At 31.8% G+C, this 11,972-nt stretch overlaps 2 protein-coding genes across 2 annotated transcripts; one reads left to right on the top strand and one right to left on the bottom strand.

Moving 5' to 3' along the window:
* Positions 1-386: 386 nt before the first annotated feature.
* LOC108451448 (phenylalanine N-monooxygenase-like) lies at positions 387-2,400 on the top strand. The gene is made up of 2 exons (XM_017749136.2): positions 387-1,475; positions 1,585-2,400. The coding sequence occupies exons 1-2, from the start codon at positions 465-467 to the stop codon at positions 2,221-2,223; spliced, it is 1,650 nt and encodes a 549-aa protein (XP_017604625.1). The 5' UTR covers positions 387-464; the 3' UTR covers positions 2,224-2,400.
* Positions 2,401-3,615: 1,215 nt separating this feature from the next.
* Positions 3,616-7,724, bottom strand: LOC108451773 (uncharacterized). The gene is made up of 7 exons (XM_017749446.2): positions 7,440-7,724; positions 7,234-7,336; positions 5,828-6,922; positions 5,482-5,544; positions 5,167-5,387; positions 4,496-4,614; positions 3,616-3,944 (listed from the first exon to the last, which is right to left on the bottom strand). The coding sequence occupies exons 1-7, from the start codon at positions 7,479-7,481 to the stop codon at positions 3,833-3,835; spliced, it is 1,755 nt and encodes a 584-aa protein (XP_017604935.1). The 5' UTR covers positions 7,482-7,724; the 3' UTR covers positions 3,616-3,832.
* Between the last annotated feature and the right edge of the window lie 4,248 nt (positions 7,725-11,972).

Here is an 11,972-nt window from a genome sequence, read left to right as displayed (position 1 = left end):
TTATATGTTATTTTAAATATATATTTTATTCTAAATATATGCTTTTTACACACATAAATATATAAATATATGATAAAATTTCTAGAACAGATAATTTTTTTAATAAAAGAAGATAATATCATCCAGGAATACATACATATACGTTCATTAAAAATTTAATAGATATAACTTTACACCTATTTTTCATAAATGCAACGAAGATCCAAAATTTGTGAAAAGCAAAATCTAAGAAAAGCATATTATTATCCAAAACATTAAATTTTATACTAAAAACATCTCTCCACGAAGGATACGGAAAATCTTATGGTGCAATTAAAGTCGTAAGACGTGTAACGTTTCCTTTACTTACTATTTTATACCATCCTTTTTCGTTTTATGCCATCCTTTCTCATATATAAACATCCGAGATACCCTCAAATATTTCAAAACCAAGGAATCCTTTAACAGTCAAATTCCAGTTTGCAATGGACAATACTTCTTCAATCAATGTTTTGTTCCCCTCTCTTCCATGTGTTTTGCATGAATTTGCTACCTCTTGTCTTGTTTTGGCTCGACCAACATTTCTGGTTTTGTGTCTACTTGTTTCCCTTTTTGTTGTCAAAGCGAAGGGCAAAAGCAGAAAGAAACCTGATCTCCCTCCGGGGCCAACTCCTTGGCCAATCATTGGGAACATTCCCGAGATTTTATCCAAAAAAAATAAGCCAACATATCGATGGATTCATTGCTTCATGAAGGAACTCAACACTGATATTGCTTGCATCAGGCTTGCCAACACTCATGTCATTCCCGTCACTTCACCTGAGATTGCTCGAGAGTTCTTGAAGAAACATGATGCAGTTTTCGCATCGAGGCCTGTTACAATGGCAACCGAGTATTCTAGCCGAGGGTTCTTGACCATAGCTGTGGTTCCATGGGGAGATCAATGGAAGAAAATGAGAAAAGTGATGGCTTCTGAGATTATAACCCCAGCAAGACTTCGTTCGTTACTTGACAAAAGAACCGAAGAAGTTGATAATCTTGTTAGGTTCATATACAACCAATGCAAGAGCAATGGTGGCTCATCAGCAGTTATAAATCTGAGACTTGCAGCGAGGCAATGCACTGGAAATATTATCAGGAAGATGATGTTCAACCGAAGATTCTTTGGGGAAGGACGTAAAGATGGAGGCCCTGGATATGAAGAAGTAGAGTATATTGAATCAGTATTTACAGTGCTCCGTCACCTTTACAGTTTCATCTTATCAGATTATATGCCCTGGTTGAGACCCTTGGATTTGGAAGGTCATGAAAAGATTGTAAGTGAGGCCATGAAAGTTGTGAATGGATACAATGATCCTTTGATTGATAAGAGAGTAAAAGAGTGGAAAGATGGGAAGAGGAAAGAGCCTGAAGACCTGCTTGATGCCTTCATTTTAGCTATGGATTCAGAGGGGAAACCAGCACTTTCAGTCGAAGAAATCAAAGCCCAATGCACTGTCAGATGATCTCCAAACACAAATGAACAACTTTCTGCCATGTTTTTTAAACTGGGGTTCTTTTACTTTTAACATTTTGTAATGTGTTTGTTTGTTTATACATATGCAGGAAATGATGTTCGCAACACTGGATAATCCATCGAATGCAGCGGAATGGGCAATGGCGGAGATGATAAACCAACCTGAAATCCTCCAGAAAGCAACGGAGGAAATAGAAGGAGTTGTTGGAAACCAGAGGTGGGTTCAAGAGTCTGATATTCCAAGACTCAACTACGTAAAATCTTGTGCAAAGGAAGCATTTCGGATTCACCCCATTTCACCCTTCAACTTGCCCCATGTCTCAAATGTTGATGCCATCGTTGCTGGCTACTTCATCCCCAAAGGCAGCCATGTTTTGCTTAGTCGGCTAGGCTTAGGCCGGAACCCCAAGGTTTGGGACGAGCCATTGGGGTTCAAACCTGAGCGACACTTGAAGGATGGGTGCATTGAAGAAGTTGATCTGACAGAGACAGAACTGAGGTTCATATCGTTTAGTACAGGGAGACGTGGGTGCATGGGGGTGGCTCTTGGAAGTGCAATGACAGTGATGGTGTTGGCAAGGCTTATTCAAGGATTTTCATGGAGGGTGCCATCAAATGAGGCTAACATCGATCTCTCCGTGTCGGAAAATGATCTTTTCATGGCGAAACCTTTGCATGCAATGGCTAAACCTCGCTTGCCTGGAGAGCAACTATATTCGCCCTATTAATTTTCAGTGATGAAATGCTTCTGTATGTAGGAAACGATCGATAGCATAGATTTAGATATGGCGTATCAATGATCTATAACTATAACTGAAAAGAAGGCTAAATTTTATTATGAGTACCTGTACTTTACAAAAGTTGTAGACTTAGTACTTGTATTTTAATTTTTTCAATTTTTAAAATTCCAGATTATAACTGTTAAATTCATTAAGTTAAAATTTTACTACTTTTAGAATCTAATGCGACAAACATACTATCATGTGTAACGTCATGTTAGCTTGTTATTTTAACATATTAATACTCACTAAAAATCCAGTTAATGGATTAACGATTGTCACTTCGTCAAGACTGACATTTCAAAATTTAAAAAGTATAAGGATTTAGAATGATTCAATTAGAGAATGTGAACTAAATTTACAACGGTACACATAATAAAAATTAATAATTTTTTGCGACAAATAAAAATTAATAATCGAATTTAAGAAAATAAATTTAACTATTATTATTTGAGTTATGACTAAAATTTTAAATTTTAAAAATGCATAAACTAGAATTAATCAATTTGAAAAACATAAAGCTTGTAATTGATCAAATTAAGTATAGAATGCAAAATGATGGGTTGAATTATGTTTGGAACTCCATCCAAATTCCAATAACGATGCCGCTACTGTTTTAATTTATGCACCTATGACACCGCCACAAAAAAGTGGTATAGTAAAATACATAGAAACATTATTTACCTTGGCAAAGTCAATGCGAAAGTGTTGCTCCATTTTCACATAAAAAAGTTGTCCACATCCTTCGCAAATTTATCTCTTGAACTCCTTCAAATTAGACTTCAATTTTGTGCTTCTTGTCACATTTAACCTATCATTCCACGACTTCTTTGCACGAAACAAGTTCCCCATGAACTCTTCCATTTCTTTCCTCAAAGCCTTCACTATAACTTCGAAAGCATGATTCTTTTGGGTTGGCATATCTATAATAACATTGAGAGCACCCTACATCTCCCTTTTAAGCTCCTTTACCGTAGAGTTTAATTCTACATTATGTATGTAACTTAGACACTAAAAAGTGCTGGGTCATCTTAAATGTACTTTCTCTGTCAAAAACCAAAAAATGTAAGCGTTTGTCAATGTACAAGAATTGATTGGTAGCAATTTTTAGTAAAATAATTAAAATGAAATTTCACTATTAGTACAAGGACATCCGAGTTAATATTACAAAGTTTTAACAATTTAACTTTCATTTTTTTGTATAAAAATAAAAAACAAAACTGTATAAAAGATGATGGGCAAAGCCAAAGCCAATTATTGTTTGATGGGAGCGACATAAATTTAGAAGTTTTAGAGGTCAGCTAAAAAGATTGTATTACAACTTCAATTGAAATTTTAAAATTTTAAACAAAAATATAATTTTTTATTTATTTAATGTAGACACTAAAAGGATTTAATATTTAAAAGGAACTAAAGTTGTAAGTCTACCATTTAACCAACAGGCCAAGGCACTGCCTGCCCAGTTCTATTAGAAATTCACAACCCAGCAACGCTATATCAAACTAGTATGCGGTTAATGAACATTGCTGTTACTAGGATAGCATTAAGAAAATTCAATCTAGGTTTGGAGTACATTCTCCTTCGACAACATGAAATCACACGTTGAATAAATGGAAGCTGCAGCTGCCATTACAGCCAATTCCCGGTCAAAGCTATCCCCGATCCCTGATCTGCACGAGAACATGACTATATCATAATATTGTTCATGAATCTCTGCTTTACAACCAGTGCTGAATCTTCATTTTAGTTCAAAAAAGTTCATATTCACCAGTCAACATAAAATGCAGGAACAAGCAGATGGATATCATTAGTTTTAAATTTCAGCTTTATTCTTGAGTTATATTATCTTTGCCACCAAGCCATATTTCTGTAGTAAGATGAATGAATATTCAGCCTGCATCTGAACTTGCTTAATCTAATGCAATGTTCATCCTAAATAACATAGAAATGATATCTCAAAGGCAACTGTCAACATCAAGATTTCGAAGAATAAAAAGTACAAAACTGTTTTAAATCCTTAGCATAAAAGCAAAATTATAGACTAGGATGATGAATAAAGCAACAAAATACAATTTGGTATTGGATGCCCAAATTCAACATTTTTAGTCACCATAATGAACTTATTTGTCAATGAAAAGTTCCAATGGATATTAAAGAAAATAAAAATAACATAATATCCAACTATCATAATAGCAAAATAAGATTAAAACTATACTCAAACCTGATGTTGTTTCCTGATACTGTTTGTTGTGGCAAATTGTAAAGTACATTCCAATGCATATGCTGCAAGCCCTGATGACAAAGCAATTGCATCCCGATTATTTGGTTCAACCAAACTTCCTGGAATATAAGTGGGAAAATAAGAAATATCAAGAAATACCCTTGTTTCTAAACATAAATATGCTACTTAAAATTGGGCCTATATATATATATATATATATATATTCTACTTAAAAAGAAGTAAACTGAGAAGAAAAAAATGAACTTGAAAAGGTAAAATTCAATCAAGTACTCTTGGCTTTACTAAAAGGTAGGATCACTTTATCTACCTTTCTTATTGGCAAGGAATTATTGGTAAAAAGAATACCAAGGTTTAAATTAGACAACAATGTAACAAGTGTTGAGTGCAATAGCAAGGCACATTGCACTCTCAAGAAGAGAACTCATGTTCAAACCCTAGAGTTGACATTATTAGGAGGTTCAAACCCTAGAGTTGACATTATTAGGAGGGACAGCCATGAACCCTAAAAGAATTAGTATTCATGGACCGTAAAACGGACATGAATGACACCATGCTCTTACCAAGAAAAAAAAAAGACAACAATGCGTAAGTCCCTTCACTTCCAAACTAACACTAGAGACAGTAAACATAACAAGCTTTTTGGAGCTTACTAGTTGTTTCTCTTCTTCAGAAAGAGCTTTATCCATCCGATCAAACATTGCACTCCATCTTGCTCTATGCATCTCAGCAGTAGCATCATGGGAAAATCCATCAGCAGCATTTCTTTTGACATTGGGATCACTCCCTTGGTTAGAGGAGAATTCTTTTGATATGAGAAAAGGTAGTTCTGTAGTAACTACAGCTCTTATTTTTTTCTTGCTACGTTGCAGTGCTGCCAATGCAGAGCATTGCACAACAAAAAGGGTACATAAGTACATATCCCACTCTCTAAACGTCTAATAATGATTTGAGTGAAAGAAAAATACCAGAAAGACGCCCTTTAATATCCTGCTGAAGAAGTTCCAACCATTGAGATGCGACAGTTGCAGCTGAAAACAATGTCTCATTTTTATTAGTTTGGGAAGTCTTTCTCCATTACAATCGCAAGACCGAAACTAAAAGTAATGGATTCCAGATAGTTCTTTTTTTTTTTTCGGGTAGAAACTACAAATATCTTAGGATATCTAAATCTTGCTTGGTCACCCTTTTTTTTATCTTTTACGAACAAAGATGAATATGTTAAAGCATAAGCCCTCTTTGGGCATCACTCAACTAACATCTTTTGCAAGGATGGTCTAAAATAAAGAATTAGTAACCAATACAAATTCTGACCTTTTACTGAGAGAGAAGTGGCACTGGTAATGTTTGCTGATTCCTCATTAGACAAAGAGCAAGCAGCACTTTCAAACGCCTTCGTTGATGATGACAACTTCAATGTGAGTGTATCATCCTCACCGAGTGGGCTTAACATGCTTAACTCACCATTTCTACTTTTTTTTTCTATTGTTGAGGAAATTGACTTATGCATTGGCACTGGATAACCTCTTGCTTTATTGCTTATAGATGTAATATTGGGAGGCTCACCGTCCATACTTCCCTGATACTTATTGCCATCGTCATCTTTAGTTCCACTCTGGACATGACTTGCCTGTTTGCTTCCAGGATGCAAATTTTCTAGTTTTTCGGACTTTACCAAGGCATCTATTAAGGAATGGACCTGTTTTCTATTTCTAACATGATTTACAATCCCAGGGTTTAATCCATTGAGCAGTTCACTTGGACCAGCAATTTTTGTGAACCTGTCAACCTGTTCTTTCTTTGCAAGTTCCATCTTCTTCTTGAGCGTATCATTCTTACTTTTCCTCCCACAATGCTTCGGAACTGATCTTCCACCATGAGAAGTTGACACCAAACCACTTTGCATAGATAAACCTCCATGAGAAGATGAAAGAAAACCATTTTGCTTCATCTCTTTCCAAACCCTCAATGAGTCTTTCTCCCCCACAAGACCAAGAGAACTTCCACAGTCAGAAACATTCCTTGTCTTCGAACTCTTGTCATGTTTTTGATGAATTAATTCGTGGTTTATCGAGCTACAAACATCTTCCACATTCAAACCCAAGCCAATTCCATTGGAGGTTACACAACGACTCTCTTGTGAACACAATTTGTCGAAGTTTTCTTCGCATTCCGGATTGATATCAGAGGATTCATTGATAGCAGTGCAAATCTCAGTGTTGAGATCAAGAGAAAGAGAGACAGGATGGACCACTGCCAACAACTTTTCCCCATTAGTTCTATAACTATCAAAGTTGAAGTTTATTGGTACCTCAGTAACTTGAGATACCTCCACCTCTTCTCCACTTAACTGCAATTGGTGTCTAGATTCTCTTCTTTTTAAAGATTTGGAATTTTGGGCATTGTTTTCTGTTGCATAAGCATAAATGAAAGGAAAAGGAAGGAAACATTCAAAAGCTTAAAGTTACATTTACAAGTATAAAACAGTGACACCCCCAAAAAAAAAAAATAAATCTTTCAATCTAGACTTCATTATGAACTTTGATTCCCAAACTCAACCGGGGGGACAAAAAGAGCATAAATGAGGCTGCCAACACAATAATCAGTTCTAATTTACTTGGCAAAAAAAAAAATGGAATGATTTAAGATTATTAATTTACCAATAATTCAAATGAACAACACACCCCTCCCACCCAAATAAAATTAGCATAAAAGTTTACCTTCAGAGCAGATGACAGAATTAAGATCAGTCATTTTGGTTCTCTTAGGTGAAATTTCATGTCTTTCCTCCAAATCATCAATGCTCCTCTTTACTGGCACTAACTAAAAAAACAATCCAAAAACCAAGAAAATGAACAACAACAACAAAAAAACTTCAAGAAAATAATTAAAAAGCTAAATTGGAATGAGATTAAGGCATGAATACCAAGGCATTAGAAAGCATGGAAGAATCAGCATGATCTTCCATTTCCTGGAAAACCCCAAATTTGAAGAAGCTGTAGAAGTTTTGCTGAAAAGGGTATTTTGAGGATCTCTCCTAAAGTAGAAGGCTGGATTTGAAATTGCGAAAGAGACAGAAGCAAAGGAAGTAGCGGGCTTTTTTACATTTTTAAATTGGCAAAGGCTTTTGGTTTGCTTCAGGATTTTATGTATGCAAAAGAAATATAGCAGGGATTTTTTTATTCAAATGCGAACGAGGTTAGAAGTTAACTCCTTTGTTTCCCGCATTTTTCACACCATTATATCTTTTCCTGTTTTTTAGATTAAAAATTTCATAAAATATATTTAAATTAAAATAAATTATAAAAATAGTCACTTATGTTTGAAACACTGTATTTTAGTCACTTACGTTATCGTTTTATTACGAAGTAGTCACTCTACCATCAAATTCCATTACCTCCCTAACGTGGTAGCCTAAATGAGTTTTAAATGCCAACTTGGATGTTCAGTTGTTGGGATGAAAATAGGTTTTCAATTAAATAAATTTAATTTGGAGTTGGCATTTAAAATCCATTTGGACTGCCACGTGGGACTGTCGTTAGGGAGGTAACGGAGCTCAACAGTAGAATGGCCACTTCGTAACAAAACTATAACTTAAATGGCTAAAACGTAACATTTCAAACATAAATGACTAAAATGTAATATGAGACAAACAAAAGTGACTATTTTTATAGTTTACCCTTTAAATTATACTCATTTTTATAAATGGATATCTAAATTATACTTCGTTGTTTAAAATTATATCTAAACTATATCACATTATCTAAATTACTGTTACTTAGTCAATCATTTTGTAACAAATTTTTGTTAAAAATCTAAAAAAAAGTCAAATATTATTTTAAAATTTTAAAAATACACTTATAGATATATTATCTCTTTTCATCTTCACCCAATAATTTTGGTGATAAAAATTCAAGAACATGTCGAAAAAACTCATCCGAACCTAGTTTTTGACAACAAAACCTAAATTTTGATGAGTTTTTTTTTTCTTTTTAATTTTTACTATATCCTACAGGACATATATAGTACCTTTAACTCACTTGTGGAATTTAAAAATTCCATAGGATAATTTTCTTTAATTAAATTAAAACTTTGAGAAAACATTGAGCACATGTTCGTAAAATTTTTAAACTCACAAGGATTGGGTGATAACAAGTGTCCTATAAAATATAATAAAATGTTTAATATATATATATATATATAAAGAAAAGAGGCATATAACATTTTTTAGTTTTATTTGTAGAATTGAATATTTACATTGGTTGTGTACAAAATATTAACTCTAAAATTTTTCATTTTTTCTTTTTACATTGTCTCACTCACACAATTCTTTCTTCTCTTTTAATGCACCCTTTTAACTTATAGATTTTTTTTCAATCCTATTTCCATTTCTTTCTACTTAACTTGTTTTATGTATTTGGATTTCATACTTTATTTGGGGTCGATTCATTATTGAAGTTCACCTAATATTAGTATTTTATACTAAGTATGTAGAAAGGAACAAAGTAAGTTATTTTGAAGAAAAATAATAAATAGATTTTAAATTAGGGTGAAAAAGGAATCGAAGTTGAGATTTAAAAAGGAAAAGAAGCCTGTCAGAATTTAGGTTTTGTCATTAAAATATGAGTTTAGATGAGCTTTTTAACGAGTTCTTGGATTTTCCATCACTGGAGTTATTGATGAAGAACAAAAGAAATAAATATGTTTATAAGTTTGTTTTATTAAAAAAAAACTCAAGGAAAAAATAGTTAACCCTTTCTAGATTCTTTAATTAAAAAATGTCACCTGTCACAAAATAATTGGTTAAGAAATTTTTTTAGTGGCTGAGATAATTTGAGTACGGAGTATAATTTAGATATCATTTTGGATAAGAAATATAACTTAAAAATGAGTATAATTTAGGTATATTTTATTGTTTAAGCAATAATTTGTTGAAGTTGATAAATGAACTTAAAAAGGGTTATTATACATTATATATCCCAAAAGTCGTTTGTTTGCTTCAGCTTAGAGAAAGTTTTATCAAAAGATCTAAGAATTTGTCAATATTTTTAAGGATTTACCAATATATATTATAAATATTGATAAATCCTTAGATATTTTAGTAAAAGATCAATTTTAATAAAGTATTAAAATATTGATAAATTCTTAGATGTTTTGAAGCTCACCCTAGAATTTCCCTTGATTTTATGGTATAACATTTAAATAATTGAAAGTACAACCAATGAAGCTTTGAAATTTGAGTACCTAGATTTAAGATTTATCATTAACAATTGTATGCATGGGTTTTCGACTCCCACTGTGTATAGTTGTCGTCTGTATGTTCACTTTAGTCTGAATTGTACTTGTACTTATTTTGGACAATTTATGTTGTAATTGTTTAATACTTGTGGTTAGAAGTGTTTAAATGGTTAATCAAACTGAACTAGTATTAACCGAACTTTTTAATATTTTAATCGAATCAATTTTTTTTCAAAAAAAATTAATCGAACTGAATCATTTTGGTTAATTTGGTTGGTTAACTAAAATTTATATGTTTTTGTTTTGTGGTTAAAATAAGTATAAAACAAATAAAAAATAAATTGATAATGTTCATTTGACCAAATTATCCGAATTAAAACTACATATAATCTGTATTATTAATTATTAAGTTTGGTTAATTGCCTAATTTCGAACCGAATTAATTGATAACCAAACTTCCAAAAAATTATTAACCGACCTCCGTGCGAATTAGATCGGTTCGATTGATTAAGTCGATTTTAACCGAAATTTAAATACCCCTACTTGTTATTTCTCTAACATATATTTTTACTTTAATTGTACTTGTAACACTTTCAAAAAAATTGAAATTATAATTTATTTTAAGTTATCTTATCTAAATACACAAAAAACATTTAATAAAATATTTGATCTGTTTGAAATATTATTGAGTCAATCCTAAATCATATCAATGTGTTTTAAAGATTTTTAAAAATGATGAAGTGTTGGACTGATCTCCCATGTACAGGGATCAATACTCTTTGAAATCAATAATCCTTAAACGATCAATCTTGGGATCGATGCCCAATACCTAATGAATATTTTTTTGTTACTCCAAAATACGATAGTTTTTGACACTCCAACATTTATATTTCTTCGTAATGACTCCAAATATCTAAAAACTTTTTCTTTAATATAAATACACATTAACAACACTCCAATAACTTACTCTGTTACATACTTTACTGAAATCTTTATTATAAACGATTTTCTTTTCTTTCTTTATTTTGTGACACTCTTTTTACCCAAGAAAATGCATTTGCTTATATATCACTTGCTGTGAACTACGTTTGCTTGCATCTTGCTTGTACACATTGCTATTTATTAAGCAATTATTTTTAAGGGGTGGTTGGTTGGGTAAAAAAATAGGAAGAAAATAAATTTTAAGTGTATTTGGTTGGAAAGAAAATAATAAAGATAATCATTTTTATATTAATGTATAAAAATCAATCATTTTAAATTTAAATGATAATTAATGAGAGCGAATAAGAGAAATGATGTATGTTAGTTAAAAATATGTATATTTCAATTATTTTATTTTATTTTCTTTCTTTTTCAATATTACCTAAGTAATGAATTGAAAAAATATAATTTTCTTTTTATTTTTCATTCACACTTATGTTAAAAAAAAATTATTCTCTACCCTTCTAATTTTCTACCAATATTTTAATTTTCGATCATCCCAATTTTCTTTTCCACCCTAACAAGCAAATCCTAAATGCCTTGTAAGAGAATAGACTTTGTTTTTTGAACTTTGCATGTAACTTGTAATATCTCATTGTTTCATCTTTTATTTTATTTTAGTTCAATGCATGAAAACCACTTTTGTGAATGATAATTTTGATGGATGGGGCAAAACAAAGATAGCTTGTTTTTTTGTTACTATTTGTTCTATCAATAGTAACTTTTAAAAATATTTGTTTCCTGCAGGAGCACATTTTGAAGCAACTATTTTTTAGAATGGTATCGGGAACAACTCCACGTGAGAATAATTACCTTTGAAAACAATTTTGGAAAGTTGATACTTGAATTGTTCCACTTTGGAGACATAACTTGAAGGCTCGTACACTTCTTAGTTGTTGTTGTTGTTTTTTTTTAAATACAAATATACGTTTAAGTGCATGAACCATGGTTGGGGAGGAAGAAGGTACTGCTCTGGCTGAGTTGTTGAATGAATTGTCTCACAGTGATAGTAGCAGCACAGCTGAGAAGATTTTAAAGAGGCAACACCACCGATTGAATATAGTTTTTTTATTCAACTTAATTCAAATTTTGGAAGAATAATAACAATGGATGGAATTAGTTGTTGACTTTTTTTTTTAATTGTAATTATTTTTTAAAGTTAGTCTTTTATCTATTTTCAGATATTAAAAAAGACAGAATTTAAATTGAATTCAAAAACAATATTATTAGAAAAATAATC

The sequence above is a fragment of the Gossypium arboreum genome, chromosome 5 (genome assembly GCF_025698485.1).
Source record: "Gossypium arboreum isolate Shixiya-1 chromosome 5, ASM2569848v2, whole genome shotgun sequence".
NCBI lineage: Eukaryota > Viridiplantae > Streptophyta > Magnoliopsida > Malvales > Malvaceae > Gossypium > Gossypium arboreum.
This window is presented reverse-complemented; position numbering and strand designations above follow the sequence as displayed.

Excerpts from the sequence above, each read along its gene's own strand:
- LOC108451448 (XM_017749136.2), top strand. The coding sequence starts at position 465 with ATGGACAATACTTCTTCAATCAATGTTTTGTTCCCCTCTCTTCCATGT. Across the intron at positions 1,476-1,584 it reads AAATCAAAGCCCAATGCACT|GAAATGATGTTCGCAACACT; the intron begins GTCAGATGATCT and ends ATACATATGCAG.
- LOC108451773 (XM_017749446.2), bottom strand. The coding sequence starts at position 7,481 with ATGGAAGATCATGCTGATTCTTCCATGCTTTCTAATGCCTTG. Across the intron at positions 5,545-5,827 it reads CACTTCTCTCTCAGTAAAAG|CTGCAACTGTCGCATCTCAA; the intron begins GTCAGAATTTGT and ends CATTGTTTTCAG. Across the intron at positions 4,615-5,166 it reads CTGAAGAAGAGAAACAACTA|GAAGTTTGGTTGAACCAAAT; the intron begins GTAAGCTCCAAA and ends CTTATATTCCAG.